The 25,518-nt window shown below is 40.9% G+C and overlaps 3 protein-coding genes across 6 annotated transcripts; 1 reads left to right on the top strand and 2 right to left on the bottom strand.

Annotated features, from left to right (window-relative positions):
• The first annotated feature begins 605 nt into the window (after positions 1–605).
• LOC137259258 (ankyrin repeat domain-containing protein 23-like) lies at positions 606–6,626 on the top strand. The gene is made up of 4 exons (XM_067796890.1): positions 606–1,197; positions 5,031–5,096; positions 5,524–5,610; positions 6,092–6,626. The coding sequence occupies exons 1-4, from the start codon at positions 666–668 to the stop codon at positions 6,490–6,492; spliced, it is 1,086 nt and encodes a 361-aa protein (XP_067652991.1). The 5' UTR covers positions 606–665; the 3' UTR covers positions 6,493–6,626.
• A 3,503-nt stretch (positions 6,627–10,129) lies between these two features.
• LOC137260282 (collectin-12-like) lies at positions 10,130–16,099 on the bottom strand. The gene is made up of 5 exons (XM_067797971.1): positions 15,995–16,099; positions 14,697–14,787; positions 13,944–14,009; positions 11,617–11,802; positions 10,130–10,581 (listed from the first exon to the last, which is right to left on the bottom strand). The coding sequence occupies exons 1-5, from the start codon at positions 16,097–16,099 to the stop codon at positions 10,412–10,414; spliced, it is 618 nt and encodes a 205-aa protein (XP_067654072.1). The 3' UTR covers positions 10,130–10,411.
• A 2,369-nt stretch (positions 16,100–18,468) lies between these two features.
• On the bottom strand, positions 18,469–25,010 carry LOC137259257 (uncharacterized). Of its 4 annotated transcripts, XM_067796887.1 has the most exons (5): positions 24,359–24,625; positions 23,953–24,120; positions 23,616–23,835; positions 21,257–21,344; positions 18,469–20,800 (listed from the first exon to the last, which is right to left on the bottom strand). In XM_067796887.1, exons 2-5 carry the CDS (start codon positions 24,003–24,005, stop codon positions 19,998–20,000), a joined length of 1,164 nt encoding a protein of 387 aa, XP_067652988.1. In that variant the 5' UTR covers positions 24,006–24,120; positions 24,359–24,625; the 3' UTR covers positions 18,469–19,997. The 4 variants fall into 4 exon arrangements, with proteins under 4 accessions (XP_067652988.1, XP_067652989.1, XP_067652987.1 ...); XM_067796888.1 differs by lacking the exons at positions 23,953–24,120; positions 24,359–24,625 and adding an exon at positions 24,845–25,010; XM_067796886.1 differs by lacking the exon at positions 23,953–24,120 and having other exon boundaries at positions 24,359–24,991.
• Positions 25,011–25,518: the final 508 nt, after the last annotated feature.

Raw genomic sequence — 25,518 nt, forward strand, 5'->3', positions numbered from 1 at the left:
CCTCTTATGACAAGTACAATCACCTCTTATGGCAAGTATGGGTTGCTGAAGGCCTATTCTACCCCGAGACCTTCACGGCTCAGTAATACACCAAGAACACAGGCATTTAGTGTACAAATAAAGCTAGGAGATGTTTGCTGTTGTTGTTTAACTACAGGAACATGCACCAATATCTGTTTTATTGGTTTGAGTCTCACCCGGCCAGCGCACAAAGTCAGCAGTCAAACTCACTGATCCGCCGCGGCCTCCACAAGAATGAAAGTTGGACAACCGGTTCTCTAGTTCACGGTCTTTGTGCACACCTCCAAAAACGTGAAAATTGCCACGACCGAAAGCTATGGATACACTTAGAGTCACCTTCTCTGGACTCAACCCAGTAAAAGTACTAGAATCTAGTACTAGAAGTACTACTTCACTCAGAAAGAGTTACAACATATTTGATGTTGCTTTAAAAGTGACAATACACCGAGCAGTCTTGTGCAGTGGGTACATGACACTGGATATCCGGCATACCAGTTGTTGATGCCACGTGTACGCTCACGACTGGTGGAGCATGTGTTTACCCGGGCTGGCATTGTGCCAAACACTTGAGTCGGGCTATATTAAACCCGTTTATCCATCGGCGAGGGAGTCGTCTTCCTAGCTACGCTCTGCACACATGCACGATGCAGGTATCAACTGTTATATTGTTCAGCCTGCTGTTGTGTGGTGTCAACGTTGGGGCTGTTCTCGGGCGTGAGACACTGGCCAGTGGTACCACATTAGCTGAACGTGTAGGACAAACCGAAACTGAGATCAGTCAGTTGAGACTGACAATGCTAGAGAACTTTGAAGAGTTGGAGTTGAAACTGAAAGAAGAACTCACCAGAAAATTCGTGCCGCCCTTGATAAAGAGCCTAGTCCAACAAGCCATGGCCGACATCCTGGAAGAAGAATTTATCGGGGACATCATCAGCGGACATGTTCTCGATGAAGTTCAAAGTCTCAAAGCCAATGTGCAGAACGCGAAGACACAACTTAAAGCCCTGGAACAACAGCTGAAACAAGTGCAACAGGAAAGAGACAATTACAGAGATAGTCTTCGAAAACTACTGGGCAGGTTAACCAAAGACATCCGGGCTTTGCAACTGCAGCTGAATCAGACGGCAGCTGACCTGTGTGATGTCAGAACCACTGCCCAGCCTAGAACTACAGCAGGTGAGAGCTTTAGGAACGATCAGTCCCATAGTTAACGTTCTCTCTTGGTATTCCAACCGAAAGACAGGACCATAACATCATCACTTCGTTATGGTTTAGCCAATGTTTCACAGTCATCCTGCATACGTATCTTCCGCTTTTGAAACAAGATGTCAGAGGTTAACTTTCTGCAAGTTGGGTAATTCGTTTTTTAATGACTCCACAAATTACCAAGAGACTGCCAAAATGCAGATGTATATGTACCAGAAATCTTCTGCAACATATCACCGGGTTAAAACCACGTGATAGTGATCTTGAATTGCAGATTAAAGTCACAAAGCGATGTTTTACTTTCATTACCCAATAATCGTGGCATGTAATAAAAGGCAACTGACTCAGATGTTATTCTGAATAGTCGGACAACTTTTGGATACGGTATCTGAACATAAATATTTCAATATCTATTTCACAACCTAGACTGGGTTGAGGACTATCTTCTTTTACTGACATTGAGGCGAAGAATCAAGACAGTTCTTATGGATATACACCTTAACAATATAAAACTGTCCTCATTCAGGGGATACCTGCAGTCTACCATAAGCTCATCAGCATAGGAAAAGCACAGTCTGTCTCTCAATGTCATATTTCAGTGTTGTGAGCTCAATGTAAGAACGTCAATGTGCTTGTTTGACAGAATGATCGCAGCTATTTACATCTAAGGTTGTGACGTCTGATAACATCCACATACAGGCATTATACACCTCATCAAAAGTAACGCAGCACCCAATATTAATTACCCTAGCTTAAACATTTTTCCAGTGATGATTTTTACGATTGGTCTCTTTGAAAAAAACGTGCATGCACCTTGGGGAAATTCACGTGCACGTGAAACGCACGCGTAACAGGCCACCATCCCCACATGAACATGCATGTTTACTATCACATAAATTAGGCTGCGTTTTTCATCCCCTTAGTCACCTTTCGGTTAAAATGGCACCCTAGGTGTCCATAGGACAAAGATGGCAGATCATTGGTATGCACAGGACCGGGATGTCATGCCGAGAATTGAATCTAAGCCACACGCCGATTAGCAGGTTAATTGACAAACATGGTGCCACAGGAGAGGTTAAGGATTGATCCAGGACAGGGAGGCCACGGAAAACAGATGCCAGGGAGGACAGAGCATTGGTTCGAATGCCTAGGCGTAATCCATTCCTCAACAGTGTGCAGCCACTGAACCTATGGCGCCCTTTCCAAAGACTGTCCACCGGCAATGTCCGGAGAAGTCTTCATGCTGCAGGTCTGAGAGCAAGACGTCCAGTCAGAAGACCACGACTGACCCCCAGGCACAAACAGGATCGTGTAAATTGCTGCACAGCAAGGCAGGGCTGGAACATTAGATCATGGCGGCACATTCATTGGTCCGACGAAAACCGGTTCCTCCTGCACGTTACAGACGGACGTGCGCTAGTCTGGAGGTCAAGAGGAGCAGCATATCACCAGGGAAACATCCAGGAGGAGGTACCCTTTGGGGGATGTAGTGTCATGGTGTGGGGTTGACTGCAAGTTTGATGTGGTCATCATTCCTGGGAATCTTAATGGACAGAGATACCCGAATGAGATTCTGAATGAACATGTGGTGCCTCATTTTGACAACCACAATCTTGCAAGCCGACCTGTCTCCATGGACGACAATGCCAGACCTCATCGAGCCCATGCTGTTCGCCAATTTCTCAGGAACAATGCCACAGACTCGACACCATGGCCAGCTCGAAGCCCTGACCTCAACCCCCTGAAGCATTTGTGGGACATTCTGGGCCGCCAGGTCAAGCAGAGGGAACCTACAGTCAATTGCAGGAATTGTCCCAGGCTTCGGTGGAGAAGTGAAACAGAATACCATTGAGGAGGATCCGGAGGATGATTGAGAGCATAAGACGTCGTGTCAGACTGACAATCGCTGCCAGAGGTGGATATACACGATATTGAAGACATTTCTCTCTGTGAAACTGTCCCATATAAGGTTCAATTTCTATGCACATCCAATGGCTTGTGTTCATTTAATAACTGTGGGTGGTAATACTTTTCATAGGCTTGTTTCGGCTGGCATTGTTGTCATTAAAAGATGTTGCCTCAAACTCATGTATTACCATTTTTTACAGGTGACTTGCTAATGAGAACCGATAAAGATACCTAAAGATCACAAATATCCCATTCAACGGTCTTTGAATACCATTTTCTTTCGCACAGTCATCTTTATGTGCCACAACGTTCTTAAAATGTGGGTGGTGCGTTACTTTTGATGAGGTGTATATTTCGTGTTATGGACGTGATTGGTTCTCGGTTTTCTCATTTTAAACTAATGTCGGACATCAGATAGTCCTAAATAGTATAGATGTATATTGTACGAAAGCTGTAAAACAACATGAATGTTGTGGGAAACAAGCCCTGGCTTCATACAATGTTCACACCCTGACGTTTGTTTACCCTGTCAGCGCTTCACCTGGTAGACTTCTTATAACATAACTGATCAAATTATGTCCAAGCAAGTGCTATCCTTTGACCTGCTACCATTTAAAGTTCTCACGGATTAAGACTTCATGAAATTATTTCATATCCTTCCAGCCAAATATTTTACTTCAAATGTGTTAATTCATTCTTTTCATTCTTTTCATTCTGCTTCAATGTAGAGCTGCATTGAAGTGTTCAAAATGCATTCTTTCCAAAGGACACATCCAGATGTATCAGTTAAAAGGTTTTACAATGAAGACCTGTAGATTTGCTCTTTTAAGACTGAAATTTTTTGTTTGGAAAATATACATTTTTGCATCATTTTAAAAAATTTGTAGTGGAATGTAGATTATGAAAGTGCACATATGCTATATTATCGTTATTTCTTGTGATGAAACAGACTGAATGTTAATCACTCAGACAGCCGACATTTCGATCTTTACCTCCACACACTGTCACATGTATCTTATGTTTGTCAAAGCACATTGCTTCCAGTAACAAGTACGATTGTGTCAGCTGCAGGTTCTCACTCAGACAGTACTGTGAGATTGTGGGAGAATTGCACTGTCGCCACGCTGGGTATTCTGACATTTTAGGGTGCTTAACCGATTTTACCTGACACTAGATTTAAAGTGTGTTGTACAAACATCAAGTCAAGTGGCGAAACTACATTACCCTTGGTTCGTGTCGTTTGCTGTAATTTTACCATGTAGTGACTTTTGTATACATTTTATTGAATATGTGAAGAAAAGGCATCGTTGAATTGCAGCCACGGTTAATAAATTCAAACAAAAAAGGCAGTCATTCCATGAAGAGGAATTGTCAGTGCAGATGTTTGTTTCGCTATTTATTCCTTTATTGTATAAATGGGAATACTTATGTATGTTTCTGTAAACTGTATATATTGTGTAGAATATATTCGCCCCCAACTTGGGGTAAACAGATTCTTTAGTTACACCGTTCATGCTTATATTTCAAAACAAAATAACAATCTACATTTGTGTTCATCCAATGTTTTCATTTACTAAATTTGAGCAGAGAGGAGCGAATCAGCTGTTAACAGACTGTCGGTGTGCGGCGTGTTACATTTTCAGATTCAAACTGTAAAACTGAATTTAGAAAGTGCTCTTTGTTTCGGGCACTGACGTGCGGCCTTGCTGAACATGCAGGTAACTGAAACCGCCAGAATCAAACCGTAATATATGTAACGCCTCTGCTATAACAGATGTATTTGGCATTTATCCACACATAATACTAAAAGGCAAAACGTGTGGAAAGCGAAAACTGAGGTCAGTAGTTATAATGCTATGTACTGCATATAGTTTTCTGAACATTCCCTCTTTCAGCCTCGACTGACCCGAGCAGCATCGTTCCACCAGTGCCATTGTCCACACAAGACTCTGATCTACATGGTAGGTGGGAAAACCCAACAGCCAGGAAGCTCAGTCCTTAAGTCTACGTGCATTTAAGACGCTGAAGTATATACCCTTGTTGATTCTGACTTAAGGGAGTCTGGCCTGTAGTATCGATCCACGTCCATGTTGTCAATCACAGGATTTCAAACTGTAACAACTGAATTTAGGAAGTGTTTGGGTTATTTTTGTTTTCTGTTTTGTTTTTTTTTCTTTTTCTGCATAGACACACGATATCGATGATGAGCTTTCTCAGTCATATTGAACAATGCATATTAAATACTTCTTCCATTACATATGTATTTAGAATTTAATCACACTTAGTATTGAAAAGCAAAACATATGTGGAAAGGCGAAAACTGAGGCCATTAGCTTGTGTGCTATGTGTAGTTGTTTTTTTTTCTGAATAAGATATTCCCTGTTTCAGTCTCCTCTACTGACACGAGTGAGGATCTGACACCCAGCAAGACGGTTCCACCGGCGCCAGTGACCACACAACACTCTGATGCACACGGTAGGTGGAAAACCCAACAGACAGGAAGCTCGGTGATGTCGAACACCGTTCATGTTGTCAATCACAGGATTTCATGAACAAGATATGTAGGATCGCCATCAGACAGCTGGAATACTGCTGAGTGTGCCGTGAAACAACAAAACAAAACACCGTGACATAAACCATCGTTAGATCTTGTTACCCATAACACCAAACAACAGTTGTACCGACATTATCAACTTGTAAAGTACAACGCACATTAACAATGTCCAGCCGAATACAAGATAATGCTAAACATCTGGTTCTAACAGAAAGTTATGTATTAAGCACGCCATCGTTAATTCCATAAATCACATGTTCACATCCAAGTCATGTTGAATTGTTGTCAGCCGTGATGGAATTGTTTAAATATTGTGGCAATATCCGAGTCACGTATCAACATAACCACATTGTAGAGGCGAGACAAAGATGTCTGGTGTACATAGTTTACTTTGTGTTGCAGCGACTCCATCACCAGCAACAGGCCGCGACCTCTACGACGCCAGCGAGGACGGTGACCTGGAGAGAGTGAAGCGGATCCTGGCCGCGGGTCACGTGGACATCAACTATAGAGGAGACTACAGGAGAACACCGGCGATGATGGCAGCAGTGTATGGACACAGAGACGTAGTGGAGTTCCTGGTGGGTAAAGGGGCTGATGTGTTACTGGTTGACAGGGACGGTGACAACATTCTTCACTTGGCCTGTGCAGGTGGAGATCTGGAGACCGTGAAGGTGATCGTATCCCTCAACGTAGTGGACATCAACGCCAGGGACAAGGGCGGGCGGACAGCGGCCGACTGGGCAAGAGTCAGGGAACATCATCGAGTGGTGGATCTCCTGGTGTCACATGGTGCACACTGAAGTCAGTGTTGGTGTAGACAGAGACGGAGCACATGTCGTTACTGACACTGACGTGGTGTGTGCCGTTCCTGTAGTCATGTGTCACAATTCAGGTTTTTTTCCTTTATGAATATAAATAAACGCTGTTGAAAGTATTTTCAGACATTTTGTCATGTTTTGTGTTTGGAATCTCGCAGGATCAGGTAAGAAAATTGTAAACTGAGTATAAACATAAACGGTGTGTGATTGTATGTAAACGTCTTCCGTCTTAACATAATTCTGTGTTAATTTTCATAATTCTGTTCAGAGAATATCGCGAATTGTGAAACAGACAACAAGAATCTGTTTGTTTACATGTCGCTGCACTCTGACTGAGCCTAGATTCACCTAGCTGACGTGGCGCCAATTGGACAGTGAGAGTTACGTCACAATCATACACTGGGGTACCAGATAGAAGAGAGAGCGGCGCAGTGCTGGCTTCATGTGATAAAACACAAGTAGTATTTCCCATTGTACCATCTTTTCGGTATCTCTCAACAAAGGAATCTCCCCGAGTGAGTGAGTTAATATTTAACGTCCCAACGGCAATGCTACCTGCATGGACCCTAGTTGGATTTACACCATCCCTTCACCTGCTAGCGATTGTAGGAAAGTTTAGCCAAATTTTAAAAGAACAAATATACCACGTTTAAAGTCGGGAAAGCAAAAATTAACCTGAGAAAAGTTTTGCGACGTACGTACCCTCTCAGGAGGACAATAATTTGACTATACTTTAACCCCCTTTGGGAAACAGTCACTAACGATACCAGTTGCTAATTTATACTACTAATCATTAAAATACATCTATCTATAACATATAATGAAAATTCAATCATGAAATCAACAATCACGAGAACTAAGAGTGGTAAAAAGATCCTTAACAGTTTTGACATTGAAATATTTATCCCTTGTAATGGAGAATTCAACATAGTCTCATCTCATGGGATACAAAACGAAAGGTCCTCACCTTTTAACAGGTATGCATGTGTATATCTTGTGTGGCCAATACGGCATCGTCGCATGATGACCTCCTCAAATCTGGACTGACAGCCCAAGTAGGTATATCCAATGTAGGGTTTTATTTCATGTAATTTATTCGTACCTGCCTGGGTGTCCCACTTCGTCTGCATCAGATCACGGATAAAAGATCTAATGGTGGCTTTATAGTCTGAGTATGGAATAAGACGTGGTGTCAGAGATTTGTTGAGTGCTGCCTTGGCAGCAATAGCGACCATTTCATATTACCAGAAATGCCTACGTGACTGGGTAACCAACAAAAGTCAATGTCGTATTGGCCAGTGGCAAGATCATTGTACAATTCAATAATTTCTATTAAAAGTGGATGTTTACATGACATGTTTTTAATAGCCTGAAGACAAGAAAGAGAGTCCGAATAGATTATGTATTGTTCATGTTTAGGATGTGTCTGGATATATTTAAGAGCCATTAATATGGCGTTTGCTTCATCTCTGAAAATAGAGCTGTTATCCGGTAATCTAGAAGATATTGTTCTGGATCCAGAGACAGTGGCACAAGCCACCATCCTGTGACCCATCTGTAAATCAGGATTTATAATTGCTATATTTATGTTTTAATTGATTATAGTCAGCAATTTCATACTTGTGAGACCATTAAAATGGGATATATTGATTGACGTGTGCGTAATTGAACCCGGTGTTGGGTCATTTCTATGATACACCTTATATATATAGTAGAGGGTTCGTAGCCCTACTAACTTCGTAAGCCCATTCTTAACACACTGTCTACGATCAAAGTTAAGAATTCTTAGGGTTACAAACGTTTCGAAAATAAGGGCTCAGAACTGCAGGCGCCTGTGCATATTTGTATCTTTTTGTTTCAGAATAAGTGGTCCTATGCTGTGACGTTGCAATATTGTTGCACAGATGTTGTACCGAGGTTGTACCTGCCTCACACTGTTATAGGCCATTCTTAGCCAGTATGCATGACATCGAGGTCAAATCGAACACGAGGCTTAAATAGGTTGACTCAACCTTGAAAATGGCGACCTAGAAAAGGAAAGATTACTGCTGTATGCCTTTGTGTCGGAGTGATGCCCGTAATGATTTTACCGTATCGTTTCATATGATCCCCATGGATAAGATCACATGAAGGCAGTGGTTGGCGAAAATATCCTAAAAAATTATTCATAGTAAGAAACGTAAGAATTATCACAAATTATGAAACGTTCACATGTTCAACATCATCTTGCTCTTGTGGCCGTAACTATGAACACTCGACTTACTTATTTCTTTTCATGTGCTCTTTACAACGATACACGTCAAATTATGTATTTTTACACTAAAGGTTTCGACCTAAATTCAATTTCGTTTGGAAACAAAAACTGTTCTTCAATAGAAAATAAAGAAATTTTAATTTCAGTGCACTCGTTTTCAAATTTAACGGGCAGATTTGATCCAAAATAGCTGCTTGTATTACATACATATATGTATATTAGCATTGCATCTCGTTGTTGCAACATTAAATATCATTCACACTGTACATTCATCATGGCATGTTTACGCCACCTTCCACTGTTTCCCGGAATGTTATTTATATAAACTTATGCTTGTTTACAATCCAGTTCATTTCATTGGAAATAAATATGTTTAAGTCAGATAACGACAATGAAAGTCATGAAATCAAGTTCAGTTAAATTGCACAAATGTAATTTTTAACACATGGACAGGGCGGCAGTCTGTAGAGTCTAATCCAGACAATCCAGTGATCAGCAGCATGAGCATGGATCAGCGCAACTGGGAACCGATGACGTGGGTCACCCAAGTCATCGACCATGACCACCCGATCCCTCTTAGTCGCCTCAACTAACGATTGGAGTCATCAACAATTTGGTAATCGGCTGGGTAGCCTAGTGGTTAAACCGCCTGCGCTATAAGAGCCCAGCCGTGATATCCTAACTATAGTCCATTACCTTCCATTACCATCGTAACTGATACATTTTTTTTTTATTTTATATTGTTGTGTTACACACGGTGTTACACTCGGAGTTTGATATCTTTAGATTCGAGATCTTTAGTAAACCTGCTCTCACTGTAACTTGTTTGTTGTTTGCTTAGTATATTATTGAATATTTTAGACTTGTCTGTGCTATATTTTGCTTTTTCAGAGGGGAACCCCTATACGCATTCTCACAGCAATTTATTAAAGGAAACAGTTTGTATGTGTCCGGGTTAATCTAGTTTTACACTCCTAGCCCACCGAGGAACCAGTCCACAGTAAGTCTGACAAGTCCTATATGTTATTCTCGAGAGAGGAGTAAGACAGGGAGACGAGGAAGGAAGGATGACAACAAACACCACGTGGATGTGTGTATGGGAATCAAATCACCATCCTCCTTCACTTCCGAGGAGACGGTCTGTCCGCTGCACCACTTAGGTCACATTTTGTCCATAAAGCAATAAACACTTAATACATACATGGTTGAGGCCTTGCTGAAAGTTCGATTCCCCCGACTTTACCGCCCTTTTCCCCCATCATCATTGTAGTCACAATGTCGAAGATGAAGGAAGCCACCTGATGTTCCGCGTTATCCAAGGCTCGAAAAAGAAAAAGAAACACAACTGACAAATAAGAATGATTACGTAAGGAACAAGGTTTTAATCCCTCAAAGTGATTGACTGATCATTTGTCAAATCAGGCAAAGAAATGTAACTGGTATTGTCGCATAATTTGTGGTGTAGGTCACATGTTGTACGTTTTAGTCGAAATACCTAAAGCAAACGACGGCTAAACATGCTAAATTACCAATATCATTGAATCTGTTTTGGACAAAGACTAACGTGTTTCCTCTATTAAGTTGTCAACTGTCTGGTAATAGCAATTGGCAGATGAATCCATGCTTGGAACTACAAGGAGCCGAAAATCACTTTCCACCAGCAAATGTGTACCGCATTTTGACGCACTTTTCTGGCCGTCCCTCGTCATAATGCGTTGGTTCATTTCGGGCCCATTTGGTGAAGGTAGGGGTTTCCCCGTCGAGCCACAGAAATGTGTTGTTGTTGCACAGATCACGCATCCCAATCCAGACGATAGCTAAAACGAACCAGCCAACATTACCACACACCCTAATCCAAACATTGTTTTGTACAATGAAACAAACATACGACTTGATGGAACTATGTGCTTTGATTTCATCTTGTGGGCGTAAAGGAAGGAATCAACAGATGAAAGAAAATACGGAATTGGATTCTTTGGGTCACCTTATTGTCTTCTGAAATTCGTTTTTTGTTAGTACTGAAGTATAACAATTTTTCACTTGTGTGTTTGTTTGTCGCCCATGAACATCTGGGTTAGAATTGGCCTTCATAAACCTATATATGTACAAAGAGACGACTAACGGGATGTTGGTCAGGCTCTCTGTCGTGGTGACCCGTGAAGGTCCCGGGGTAGAATAGGCCTTCATCAACCCATGCTTGCCATAAAAGGCGACTATGCTTCTCGTAAGAGGCGACTAATGGGATCGGGTGGTCAGACTCGCTGACTTGGTTGACACGTGTCATCGGTTCCCCATTGTGCACATCGATGCTCGTGTTGTTGATCACTGGATTGTCTGGTCCTGACTCGATTATTTACAGACCGCCTCCATATAGCTGGAATATTGCTGAGTGCGGCGTAAAACTAAACTCACTCACTCACTCTCTGTCGTGGTTGACAAATGTCATCGTATCCCATTTGGGTACATCGATGCTCATGCTGTTGATCACTGAATTGTCTGATCAGACTTGCATATTTACAAGCCGTTGCAACACAACTGTAATACTGATGAGTGTGATGTAAAACTAAGCACAATAAATCAAGCAGTTGTACGTTTCTTCATAGCCGCGATATACCAACAGTCTGTGAATGATCGAGTTTCACCAGACAATCTGGTGATTACGTTACTACTATGTTACATAATTGTAACCACAAACCACGTGAATGGTGGGTGTAACGTGAAGTATGCCGTAACCTACCACCACGGGTCAAACTTTGATTATCTAGTGCCTAGCCGGACATGGACTTATTCGCTGTGATGGACATCATAATACATGATACATAAGACAGGAGATGTTTACAAATCGTTTGTACCCGATTCAAAGAGGCGGAACAGTTTCGCTACTTGTTTCATTGTTTCTTTGTCGTCCACTATGACCAGCTGTGCTCCGTCACCCTCACAAGTTTTCTTCGCACCATCCCAACTCATCTCAGCATATATTCTTTTGACGTAGATCGTCTCACTTCCAACTCTACATTTGCTGTAGTCGTCTCTAAGTTCTATAACAGAAATTATTTGTAATGATAAACGGACGTAAGAGATCAAAGAATTTTCTATGAGGAACCTTTGAATCTTTAAATGAGACAAGACGCATAATATTAGGACGAACAAAAACTAGGAAAGCCTTCAAAATGGGAACATTAGAAGCACATAGGTAAGTTAAAACAACAGTGTGAAGGACGCCAAATAATTTTCGGGGTGAAGCTGATTTCAAGAGCATTATACTGAGCATATTCCTGTTTGTTATAGACTTGCTGTCCTATCACATCTAAGGTCTATGGCATGTGTAACCATGTCTTGAAATGAATTATCAGTAACGGACGGACGAAACATGGTCCTACATTTATAAATCATTTCTATTTTATTTCTGTTTTATATTTTAAAAATATTCCCCCTTTATTTTCATAAATCACGTGAGTTCTCCCCTCCGGGGTAAACAAGATACTGATTTACAACGTTCCCAATTTACAAATACACGTTCTTTTTTGTCTCATGACGTACATTTAATGCTGTGTTATCCTCTCTCTAGCGTTCTTCCAACAAGTATAAATTTAAGCCAATCCATATGCTTTGAACCATATCTATTGTTAAATTACGTTTGAAATAAACTATCCATTTCTGCGACGTTTGTATTAGAGACACGATCTCTCTGAAGAACTTTACCAACGTAGTGTGCGTGCCCTCCGCTTATGCTAGCCGTAACATACAACTGTGTAAACATTAATGGGTTACTCAACGTCTGCTACGTACGTATGTGTTTATTTATATTGTTATGGGGACGTATATTTGCTAACTAACATGTCACATTAATTAACGTTTGGATTCACGCTTCTCTGCCTACTAACGCCGACGTTTCAAGACTGAAACCTCGTCTACATGGCATTTTATCAGAGTCACGTGGACCAATCAAAAATGGACATTCTTACATGAGGCTAGATAAGGTATTTGATCAGAGTCACGTGGACCAATCAAAACTCGACGTTCTTACATGTGACTAGATAACGAACGTTCCACGGCTGTCAATAGCCAGTCAGTACATCTGTTTACCGGGAATATCTTCGGTGAGTTTTAGATTTGTGACTGTTTTCGATTTGTGACCCAACTGTTTTGCATTGGAAATTTGTCATTATTTGTCACCTTAAAGGCCACATGCAACCAAAAAGAGTCAAACATAATTGAAACACGGTTATCACTTGTTCATGATAATAAAATACATTGGTGATTGTGAAACAACAAGTAAACACAATCAGAAGCGTATAATCGCAAATCAAAAGTGCAATATTTTGTACTTGGGTATCGCGACTGCTTCGTTTCGCGATACCGAACCAAGCCAGGGGCGGTGGGTGTGCACTTATGTGTAACGATGATTTGTCAGTGACCAATGGTTCATTTGCCGATACGCTAAGCCGGCTCTTTGTTTATGGCTTGTAAGGTCGTTAGGTGTTAGTTTCAAATTGCAAATGGTCAGTAATTGAAGGTGTGCGTTACGTATTGTCACTAGCAAGCAAGCACGCACACATATAGGCGTCAATAAACAAGACATCCAGTTTTCTCTTCATATTATAATCAACATGTTTTGTTGGGTTTTTTCTATTTTTTACATGAAACGAGTGGCTTATTTACTTGTTTATGCACACAACCAAGATCAGACTACTGCTCACGACCCCATACTCCGGGCAGGCATACTGTCTCAAGCTCCGCGAACCTACTCCCTGCGCATGCGTTGTGAGCACAGCGCAACATAGCTCTTGAAACCAAATTTTCATGTGGCGCTGGGGGAAAATTGGTGAATCGTTTGAACTCTGATTTGAAGAGCTTTTCTTCATCGCGTTTTATTTGTCGACTTTATATGCTGAATTGTCATTTTTGATGATTTGTTTCGGTAAGTGCATACCGATAGGTATCACAATCTGCAAAGTTGTGTTTTATGTTGCAAGTGACCTTTAATATTAATTATTATATAATGTTATTTTAATGTTATAGACTTGGCAGTCATCTATCTGTCTTTCTGGTTTAGAAAGGACGCATAAGACTATGTATGTGTGTGTGTGTGCGTGTGCGTGTGCGTGTGCGTGTCCGTGTGTGTGTATGTGCGCGCGTGCGTGTGTGTGTATGTCTGTATGTATGTACGAAAACTCACCTGGAGGCCATCCATTACTCTTCCGGGGATGTTGGTAACCGATGGTGCATTTGGACTTTGAAGAATCTTTGAAACAATGCAGCATAAATAAAAGGATAAATGGAACATAAATATAAAAGTGTGACACACGGTGTGTGTGTGTGTAGATAGATAGATAGATAGGTCCTCATCAAACGGGGACAGTCTGTGATTTCTTAGTTGAGGTATGATTCCTAAACCTCGACATAATGTATAGAAATACTGTGCTATGAAAGACAGCATAAAATTGAAATTCATTTGTAAATATAATGTTCTTACGAAAAAAGGAACTGGAATTCAGTGAAATGAGAGTTGGTTGTGATGTCTATTTTCACTTTCGTGCGAGAAAATTCGGATCTCCTGACAAGTAGGTCATTGTCTGAATAGACTATCGTTTCGGTATGGGCATTCACCTACAAGTCGCATTTCTACGATATCACCTTTGGAAAACTTCATTCAAAGCCGTGCAAAGTGTAACCATGCTCAAACAACTCAGAATCCCCGTAGAGAGTGCCTGCTTGATTGTACGTCGAATGTTTGAAATATAGACACTGAAGACGCTTGCCCACACGACACTAAAGTTGAAGTCTTACAGGTCAGGTAACCAGATAACTTTGAATTAAGTTTGTAAGTCCGTGTTAGCTAGTTAGTTAGTCAGTTGGTTAGTCAGATAAAAATTATTATTCACAGCAGTGGTTTAACATGTTATGAAGATAACAACACAAAACAACTTACCCGCTACACATTTAACGCCCTGCGTTCTGCTCCGATGAAGCCGTGAATGCACCACACATGTTGATGTATTTGATTCATATATAGCCCGGCGCTTGGAAGAAACAATATTAATTATGAGTCTCCTTACCCACCAAGTTCCAGACGTTTCTCCCAGCACCCAATCTACAGAGCGCATCTATGAGGCATGCCATCGCGCAGCAAACGGTACGCCCTTATTATCATGGTCCCTACTGCTATTCACATCCCTCCCACTCCAAAAGGACCTTTCCCTCCGAAAGGTTTATGCACATATTATCTCGCTCTGTTTTGATTATATATCCATAGCGTATAGCAATGAGATATCTTTGGAAGAGAGTCTGAACAGACAAATGTTGTGAGTTGTGAGTTAAGATTTAACATCACAATATTGCAGCCATATTGCGACGAGAACATGTAACTATGTTACATAGTAATTTAAATTATGGTAAACTATAAATACATGCCATCAAAGGAAAACACATCCGACTACAGTTTCAAGAAATAAGACTAGCTTATATCATACTAGCTTATATTAGCTTATACTAGCTCAGATAGGACATTAGTAGAGTATAAAAATGGTTGAGGATTGCCAGCAACTGAACGGAGACCACAACACTTTTAACTTGTGAGCAAAAACTTCAAATCAGGCAAAGACGTATTTGGCTCTTACAACGATAAGCATGGAAAAAGACACTATTCGTTGATTATTATAAGAATCTGATATCTTCTAGCCTCCGGCTGGAGCAATAAGACTAGCCAGTGGAAGCTGTCTTACTCGGACCTTTAGTAACTCGGTTTTCTATATAATTCGGACCGAATTGTTGGTCCCGGCAGAAGTTAACTAAGTAATCATTACATATAGGCTAACTAATTCGGATTTCATGTAACTCGGATTTCGGACTGAAATCTCCGCCCTTCAAGGTAATTTACTATGAAAACATCGCTAATTAACCCGGACTAGCGGGACGGCATGAGGCGGAAGTGCTTTAATTGTAGTTAGCCGATTACCAACTGCAAACGGATTATCAGGTGTGATGATTATCATTAACAAAAAGAATTAACAAAGTAGTTCTTGCGAAGAGAAAGTAGCCAGTTCACGTAAATCACGGATGTCTTCAAGCATACCAACTCCAGCAGACTATATCAAAAGACAATTACATGCTTACCCTTGTAGATGTTTCCAAAATTATCCACCCGTCAGCAACCTGGAGTTGATTTTTAAGAGTCACCTGGCACAACAGCGCTTTCGACGCATAGACACAATAAGGCTTTCCTGTTACCTGGCAACAGAACTCCCGGCACATCTCTACACCAACAGGATGAAGGACGTATCCTAGCAACGGCTTCATGGCGATCATGATGACCAGGCCCGACCCACACCACATGCTTCCACCAGCGCAGATTTTTGTAACTTACCGTACCAACTGATATCAATTTACAGCACCTATATCCCTATATTCCTTTCACCAAATAAATGCTGAATACCACCCAGTCACTGAATACTACCCATTATCAACTCGATTACACACATGAAATATTTGTAGCAAAGCTGCATACTTTCGAGATACGTTTGAAAAATTGATTGAAACTGAAGTACACAGACACATCACTGAAATACAGAAGAATGGTTTCCTGATGAAGAATGTTTCTCATTCTGGTTAACCTCACTCACCTTATTTCTGATTAGGATCATACGAAACAATAGAAAATATGTTTTATAAAAGATTTGTATGGTTCCGAAATGAAAAATAGTGCTGGGCTCCTTTTCAGTTTCATTGGCGCCACAGTGATTAAATGAACAGAGAGAAGTACTTCCGCTAACACTACGAAAATTGCAATAAGTTTCTGCAGTATTTCCGCAAAAGGACCGCGAAAATTCTGTAATAGTACCATGGTATTTCCGTAAAGGGGACAAGACCGTGAAAACAGGGTTTCAATCAAGCATGTGACAGGCATCTGGTTTCTGCTTGCTGCACGTCATCTTTCTTTCGTCCGCTGTCATCAAATTCCTTTCAGTGCAAACACGTAACTGTCTCACGTTTCGGTTTCCTCGTGATCTTGTCTCCAGTACACTGCTTTAGAAGCTGGATATGTCCAAGGTTTGTTATGTTGAAAGGGGCGCTAGTAGTCTAGTGGTTATTGCGTCCGCTAGGCACGCCGAAGACCCGGGTTCGATTCCCGATTCCTCGATTTCTGAATATGACAATTCAGCAAGACAACGATAAATGGGTGTGAGGTAGCCTAGTGGTTAACGTGCTTGCTCGTCAGGCAGATCACCCATTCTCACAACGGTACAACGTGTCGGGCCCATTTCTGGTGTCGACAGTCGTGATCCTACTTTAGTATTGCAAAGGCGACGTAAAGCCGTACTCCTGCACTCATTTATATACCTGGCTCTTCGTTTTCAGACATGTTCCTCTCATGGAATTACCGAATATATAGGTTATCACGCGAGTGTGTTTGGGGGTGGTTAATATCCTGCATTAGGAATGAACATTGTATTTAGTAATTGTGAACTTTATGAACATTATTATTCGCACTAAACAGGTCCGTGAATGAAAAAAGCCGAAAAGTCACTTAGACTTACATAACATGATCACACGAAAATATGAAAATAGTAACTTAGGTGTACGTTTGGAGTCTGTGAAAGAAACTGTTGCTTTCATTCATTGGTTTATTCAGTTTTAATGATTTCCATGAGACGTACATACTTTGTTCTTTGACAAATTAAAGTTGACCTGTTGCAAACCATTACCGTGCAGCCGTGCAATGCAGCGTGTGAGTGTGACAGCAGGAACTGGTCCTGAATAATGACCTGAACCATGCCGTACTTTGAACATGAACTCGCAGTTAAAAGAGTCCACTTACTTCGAGCCGAGTGGTCTTGCCTTAACCTTTAAAACCAAGGCAAGGTAGCGACAGGTGCCACCTAAAGTGCGTGCGTGCGTGCGTGTGTGTGTGTGTGTGTGCGTGTGTGTGTATGTGTGCGTGTGTGTGTGACGCGGGAGGGGATCGAACCACAAAACTTCTGTTCACTTGCCAAACTCTCAGTCCATTCGACCAGGCTGTGACCTCATAGAAAATGATAAATTAATACTTACATATCTCCTCCCCCTCGCCGTCATGGAGGCTTTTAACTCCTCAGGGCTCATGGTGACAGGGGCAGGGGTCGTTCCCACACCCCCACACTGACATACAACCTCCCGGGAACCTGTAAAATGTACAATGATCCCCACCCCGGCAGAGATCCCAATTAACAGCAAGAGTAGAATGAATCTAGTTACTGTGGAGACGCGACATCCTTGGCTGTTTCCGTCACCTCCCTCAAAACAAGAGAAGGAATCTCCGTTCGTCCTGTACTTGGAACTCACGACGAACTGTCTGCCCCAGAGCCAAGGTTAAACTAATAGCATTCTGGATTATATGATATACTTTACCTGTTAAACTATCTGGGACCATCAATGGCTGCACTTAACTGAAGGTGTCACACCAAGTGTGCGTCCCAAAGTGTTTTTAACTATTCAGATCACGATTTCTGAGAAGACATATGCAGTAAGCTACGGTGATAAGAACTGATTTTAGTTTGTTCATAACGATGTTTGTTCCACGCATCATGAGAAAGAATAACGTGTGAGACTACACTTTGTGTGTAACAATCACTGAACTATGACGTCACTAAGCTATGCCATCACAATACACAGGGCCAGAACATTGCGGAGAGCGTGCATCTGAGTTCAATTTGAGCTCACACAAGCAGTTACATATAATTAATTTCATTGCGTCGAGATGGACAAAGTCGGGTTCTGTTTATACAAAGTACAATTTGAGTTCATTAATAGACAAGCAGTGACATGTAATTAATTTCAATGCATATAGTTGGACAAAGTCGGGCTCTACTTCATGCAGTTTAGTCTAGCCCTGAACAGTTTGATGAAGTAATTTTCTTTCATCTTTCTCTTCCGACAAAATTTTGTAGGATGGGAATATTACATAGTTTCGTGTTTCTTTCCCAGCACATCTTTCTACGTGTCTGGTACTGGTATACATTTCCCTCTATTAGATATTAGCATGTACCACAATGTGGTCTCTCATATTTAGTCACAGAGCTTGTTTTGTTTTGGGTTTTTTTGACAAGATTTAACTATTCTTTTGCTTTTAATTAATTTGACTTGAGTGTCTTTTCCTTTTTTGTAAAGGCAGTAGACTTTCACAAACTTTAGTAAATAGTTCTGGATTTCGAGGGTTGGATGTTACATCGCCAATGATTTCAAGACATGTTGAGTTGCACATATCTTAAGTTAGCGATATCATATCATAAATGAGCTACTGCTGGTCAACAGTTTTACGTTGTCATACTTTCAATGAAAATATATTTTATTAACAACTTTTAAACATTTAAACTAGAATGTTGCATCCTGTACAACTGCTGTATTTCTCAGTAAGGGGATTTCCCTTTTTTGAAAATATTTCAGAAAATCTGTACGTTCTCATTACCTTTATGAACAGTGTATTATCGTGCTGATGATGTACTTAATGAAAATCCCAAACCGTACCCCAACAGAAAATTAATGCATCTTAAGTGGATGGCCTGATCATTTATAAGTCAAGTCATGAAACATTCGTTGGATGAGGGGTTAAATATACAATAAACAAGCATAACTTGTGTCTGGTGACATTTATTGACAGAACCATGTGTAAGGTAGTGAAGCACGACATGATATTCTCTTAATGGTCGAATTTCAGCAGTTACATATTAACACAAAATACTAATGATAAGGAAATGAGGAAGTTCTTTCAAATAGTGTCCCGATTCAGGGACTCGAACCTGGCTTCGGGATCATGAAAATAACTTAAAAGATATGCAGCTGTCACTGAGGGATTTGACTAAAGACCAAATTGTCTCGGACAAGATTTGATCGTCACCCCGTTCAGCACTGAAACATGTATGTTGATTATGAACAACTGATCCTGCTTTAGTGATTCGTGGTGGATTTAATCACACCAGACTTAGCACTCCCTACGCTCCAACCTATCATGAAAGGGGTGGAGTGGATAGCCTCATGGCAAAACCGTCCGTTCGTTAAAATGAAGACCCGGGTTCAATTTCTGATATTGGTACAAAGTGTGAAGCCTATTTCTTGTGGACACCGCTGTGACGTAATACTGGAATAAAGTGTAGGATCAGCACACTCACTCACTCATTACCAAAATTTAATATTGGCGGTTGGTCTTTGGTGCGAAAAGGGATTAAATTCAATAAAATATATTCCCCATGTTGCCATGTTACTGCACCAAACTAATGGCCACAGAGCCAGATTCCCCAAAGATTCGAACCTTCTTTTCAGGTACCTTTGTCACATCTTTGAAATCAAGGAAATGGATATCACCCTTTCGGTTCAGCGTGTAGACTGCCAGTGTGTCATCATAGAACAGAAGGTTGGACATAGGAAAGGCAAATGACGTAAGTTTTCTCTTTCTTTCGGTCATGAACGGAAACGCATACAAGGAACTATGTACAAAATAGTTGACACAATAATATAGGTTCTTTTCCAGTGGGTCGAGGGTTAAAACGTATTTTTGTCCCACATGTGAGACTACGGTTTCCATACTTTGCCCATTGTAGTCAAAGGACTTTATCGTCGACCCAATGGCGATGAAGAAACGGCCTCGTGACGAATGAACAACGATGGAGGTAGGTTTGTATCCTCTTAGGACTGAACTTATGGCATTACTTTCAACGGAAAAACTGATAACACAATCGTTTTTATTTTCGTGTTGAATGAGGAATAAAATTCGTCGGTTCTGATCTAAGGCCATTGATTGTATGCCAGGTAGATAGAGACCGTGGATAAGTCTATTCTCATCTAAGGGGTAGGATAAGAGTGTGACGTGTGTGGCTATCAGAAGCCTCTTCAGTGACGTCAGGTACGCCATTCCCGTGACATCGACTGTGAAATTTAGATACTTCGTCTTTTTGAGATTGTTGAGGTGAAGCTGATAGAGGTTTGCATCGGTCAGCCGTTTGTTGGAAACAGATGCAATTACAACACGTGACAGATTGACAGCAGAGCGAGGGTGTTCAGACACTGAAAGAATATAATCATCATTGCTCAGCCCTAAATTCCCGATAGTATTTCATAACACAGGCAATTAAAAAAAAGGACAAAGTGGACATTCATAGTCATTCCAAAGCTTCCTGTCATGCCAGATACGACTGGATGTTCCTGCAGTAAACGTGTTGGTATATTTTGTGTCCAAAATCTCTGCCCCCTCACATGAAACAATTTTAAGCGCGACTCCAAACCCCAATTTAACCCCACCCAAAAACTCACATGTAGCACAGTTAAACCCCTCCTTAGCACCACTTTAACCTCACATACATACTCAGATGTATCACTCTTAAACACCTCAATGCCCAACCTACATGCTAAAATTTAGCACAGTTAAACAGCCTCTACATTCCCATTTTAACGGCATCCACTTACTCACATCTAAAATTTACACTTTTCTAACCCCCATTTATACTTCATCTATTTACTCACATTTAGCACAGTCGAACCTCCTGGACTTCTTGTGCTGTACTAAGGTGTGCTCCAGGCAGGAGCGACCTACGACCTCGAACCACTTGCCCTGGAAATACAGGAGTAAGGATTGTCACGGTTCTTTGTTACCTTAACTACCATCCAAGGGAAGTTCTCACAGACTTCACTTGACCAGAAAAACATACGTGAGATATATGATAACAGAACTCATTTTCCAATGGCATGATTGAAAATCCATTGTAATGCTGGCATTGTATTCGCCGCAAATTATTAAGAAAGCGTCAAGGGGACAAAAATTACAGTTAAACAAATCGGAGTTCACTGAAGAAAAAGTTATTAATCGGTCAAAAATGAGACGTTAGTAAGAGGAAACGTCGTCAATAGCATCCACACACATTAACACAAGTCTCCCCATTGGTAATATCCTGGTCTGCGAGTCCAGAAAGAGTCTGCTCAAGTTCCCGTCAGTTCGCTATGTCCTCCACTGGGTCTCAAACCTGTAGCAGCGTTTTTTTGCGTTTTTCAAAGACTGCTTTAAATGTGAGTACTTTCTTTTGCCCGGTAGTGTATTTGAGATGTGTCGATTCAGTGGTAGTGTCATGTGAAGGCAATCACAGTTATCTTCCGTGTGACGAACACTTTAATCACTGGGCTACCCCTTCACAATGCAAACTCTACATCGTATACCCTGGGAAACAATTAAGAGCTCGCAAGAAAGGACATGTTTTCCTTTGTTTTTTTCCAGGTTTCTTCGCACGCTTTGTATCTCACAGCTTGTGACAAAACCATGGTCAAACAAAACCGGAACACTTTTATATGATCCCTATTTTCTCCTCTCAGTATACTGTTACGGGAGTGTTTGAGTTGTTATTAATTGTTATTGCGGTCGTTGTAATTGGGTCACAATATTTAAGGTTTTAGTGTTAGTTATTATGGGTCACATTTCTTACAGAGAATTATTTAAGCCTCTAAGGCAGTACTTTAGAGTTACCTCCCTTTGAAAATGTACAATATTTGAATGTTATAGACTTGTCTTTGTTCTGTTTTGCTGGTTCACAGGGGATTTCTTACACCTTTTGTCAAATTTTTTAACCCTTACAATACAAGTCAGTAGTTTCTAACCTTTGTCTCATTAACATGTTTTGGGTGTTTTGTGAAACTTATAACTTATTCCTATACTTGAATAACATAAAGGTCCTTAACGTAAACTTATACCCATCCCTATCTCACATCGCCAATTTACATCTGTACAACCACGTTAGTAATCTTTTCCTCTACAAATTACGTCTTTTTTATTTATTGAAAGGATTCTCAGTTTCAAAGAAGCTATTAAAGCTACATGTACGCTAAATCATGAGTTCCACAATAGACCATAGTTTTACCTATTTTCTGAAAGCGGTTGGATGTGGGTTTTTTTTGTGCTCCAAAAAACAACTTCATTTTTGTAAATGGACATTTTTAAAGCACAATTCCTTGTGCATTTGTAAACGTTTAAGCGAAAATAATATTCAGTGAAACAGTGCATTTCTACGTAAGGATACCGACCCCGCTCACCAAATTATAAAACATTAGAAGAATGACTTTATAGTATTAAACCCAACTCCAGACTCCTATGACACAATGGAATTATTACGGAGCCAAGTATCTTTAAAAGAAAACAAGCACATCATCTGCACAAAACACGTATACCTCTTCATGACAAATCTGTATATTGACCATTATTCCTATATGTCTTCATGTTCTATTGTGGTACCTTATTAGTTTCAAATCGTTTGACGTGCAAATTGTCAGATTTATAATTAGACGTTTGTTTAAAGCGGCACTCAGCAATATTTCAGTTAAATGTTGTGTTCTTTAAAAATGGAGATAGAACCTGACAATCCAGTGATCAGCAGCATCAGTCAACACACTTGGGTTACGATGACATGTGTGAACCAAGTCAGTGAGTCTTACCACCTGACACCATTTGCCACCCTTTTCCGACATCCATGCAGATCGACAACCCAAATCTGACCCGGATCTTCATGATCTTCTCAGCTCGGAAAGGTAATCCCACAGTCCTTGCACCGTATTATTGTCCCTTACCGCCCCATCATGTTCACAAGACTAATGCCCTAAATTAAGCAAGTTTTGATTTCCACAGGCTCAGGAATCCGCCTTACTTTTCAGTGTATAATGAATTATTTGTTTCGATCAAAATTATACAGACCATATTCAGAGACTGAGCTTTAGTCTACCCGAAGGACTTGCTAGTGCTAGTAACAGCTGACAGCCGCTAACAATGACATGGTACTTGTAACTAATGTTTCCGGGGTTGGTTGGCACAGTCGAGTTCCTGACAGGACAACGCCGATCTTACCAATATCTGGAAGGCCTCCGTTGTTGATGACGTGCTGAATCTGGTCAGATTTTTGCAGGAGTCCTGTTTGAATGTACAGCAGGCAGCTATCTGGCGACAAGCCACGTCACATATGCTTATACTGTGTGACTGTGCGGGGCTGATGAACGTTGTACTGTGAGTTAGGAATAGACCCAGAGATACAAGACCATCAGCAATGCCAGGAAATAGTCTTTTCATTCTGGAACAAGATTACATAACAATGACAATTCAAACGATATTTAAATTCCTGTTTTGAAATGCTTTAAACCGAATAGTTTATTATATATCTGTTTAGCAATTTAATTTCTTGGTTAACCTTAATAGTCCAGACTCGTGAATGTCCCGTGGCGACACGAGTCGCCTTCTCATAAGAGGCGACTAACTTGATCGGGTGGTCAGACTCGCTGACTGAGTTGACACACATCAGCTGTATCCCCACCGATGCTCATCCTGTTGATCCATGGATTGTCTCGTTCGGATTCGACTATTAACAGACAGTAGCCGTATAGCTGGAATATTGTTGAGTCCGGAGTGAAACTAAATTCACCCATTCTAACCCCGACACCATTTCAAGGAAGCTGCAGAGTCTTGGGGTTCGCGGTTTCCATGGAAAATTGTTCCGAATGAAACGTTTCGCAAAAATTTCAAAAAATAACCTAAAGCCAATGAAGCCCAAATTCCCCACTTTATGGTGCTGAACCAAACCTGGGATTCGAACCTACCTTCTGTGGAAGCTTCGGTGGCTGAATGGGATAGGTTGCTGACGGTTTGAATCCAGGATAAACCTCATCCCCCAAAGTTGAAGAATTTGTTACTGCAGTGTGTAAATGCAATAAAAAATGTTGCGTTTGACCACCTTTAAACTATTCCTAAACAACCATCTAAGTTGGTTGCTATCAGTCAGCAATATTCCAGTTAAATAATCGAGTCCATAGGAGACAATCCAGGGATCAACACCTAAGCACATATCTACGCAGTTGCAGTTGGGACAAATGATACACAAGTCAGCGAGCTTGATCCAATTCCGGAAGTCGACAAGCAAGGGTCACTGAGAACCACTACCAACCAGGATCTTCACGGTCATCTAAGACGAATGGGTTGTTTTTAAAATCCTGGACTGGTTGTTGCACTAAGTAACTGTCTGACGATATTTGTCACAAAATGAGGACCGGCATTATCCCGCTGAAGTGTGACGTTACGTCTCTAACCTTAAATGAAGAACTGAAGAAACGAAGGCGCGGAGACTCATTTTTGGTTAGCCACGGCAAGCAGTCTGGCTAAAATTAGCGCGTTTTCCATAATGTTCAGAGGGAAGAGAATGACAGACTGTTCTTCAATTTTAACGTTATTCGTGTGCACTTCAGGAGTCACGACGTGTGCGCTTCGGGTGTCAAAAAGCATGCAGAAGGGGAGAAGTTAATTTTCCACAAAACGCACGTGCAACGCGTGATAATGGCATCAAGCATCAAGCAAAGTGCCTTGCTTCATGGTTATTTAGTATTTAGGGTTGTTTTTAACTTGTCAAGTAAGGATAATTTTATACGATGTTCTATTCGGCACAGTGACATTTTTCCTTCAGAATATATTCTATAATTCAAGAGGGTAGTCCTGTTTTATTTGTATCAGATATATCACCTTACATTGTGACATAAAATTAGACTTCAAACGATCACATCCTTATTTTCCTAATGTTTCTAATCTCCATCCCCTACAGCAAGAAGAGCAGATGGGCGAAAAATTATATAAAACTATATCAAAAGGTGAAAAAAAGTGTTTCTCACTCGTATGACTTCACATATAAAAATATAAGATTTAGATCAGTGACTGAATGGTTGTCTCATCTCGGCAGCGGGCACATGCATTGTCTTCACGTGAGGAACCC

The sequence above is a fragment of the Haliotis asinina genome, chromosome 13 (assembly GCF_037392515.1).
Source record: "Haliotis asinina isolate JCU_RB_2024 chromosome 13, JCU_Hal_asi_v2, whole genome shotgun sequence".
Lineage (NCBI taxonomy): Eukaryota > Metazoa > Mollusca > Gastropoda > Lepetellida > Haliotidae > Haliotis > Haliotis asinina.

What these genes read in the sequence shown, in the direction of transcription:
- LOC137259258 (XM_067796890.1), top strand. Translation starts at nt 666, where the DNA reads ATGCAGGTATCAACTGTTATATTGTTCAGCCTGCTGTTGTGTGGTGTC. An exon ending in CCAGCCTAGAACTACAGCAG is followed by an intron (nt 1,198 to 5,030) that starts GTGAGAGCTTTA and finishes TCCCTCTTTCAG; the next exon opens with CCTCGACTGACCCGAGCAGC. An exon ending in ACAAGACTCTGATCTACATG is followed by an intron (nt 5,097 to 5,523) that starts GTAGGTGGGAAA and finishes TCCCTGTTTCAG; the next exon opens with TCTCCTCTACTGACACGAGT.
- LOC137260282 (XM_067797971.1), bottom strand. Translation starts at nt 16,099, where the DNA reads ATGTGGTGTGGGTCGGGCCTGGTCATCATGATCGCCATGAAGCCGTTG. An exon ending in GCCGGGAGTTCTGTTGCCAG is followed by an intron (nt 14,788 to 15,994) that starts GTAACAGGAAAG and finishes GTTTCTTCCAAG; the next exon opens with CGCCGGGCTATATATGAATC. An exon ending in GGGCGTTAAATGTGTAGCGG is followed by an intron (nt 14,010 to 14,696) that starts GTAAGTTGTTTT and finishes ATTGTTTCAAAG; the next exon opens with ATTCTTCAAAGTCCAAATGC.
- LOC137259257 (XM_067796886.1), bottom strand. Translation starts at nt 24,426, where the DNA reads ATGAGGTTTATCCTGGATTCAAACCGTCAGCAACCTATCCCATTCAGC. An exon ending in CGGAGGCCTTCCAGATATTG is followed by an intron (nt 21,345 to 23,615) that starts GTAAGATCGGCG and finishes CTGTATTTCCAG; the next exon opens with GGCAAGTGGTTCGAGGTCGT. An exon ending in GAGGTTCGACTGTGCTAAAT is followed by an intron (nt 20,801 to 21,256) that starts GTGAGTAAATAG and finishes ATATTCTTTCAG; the next exon opens with TGTCTGAACACCCTCGCTCT.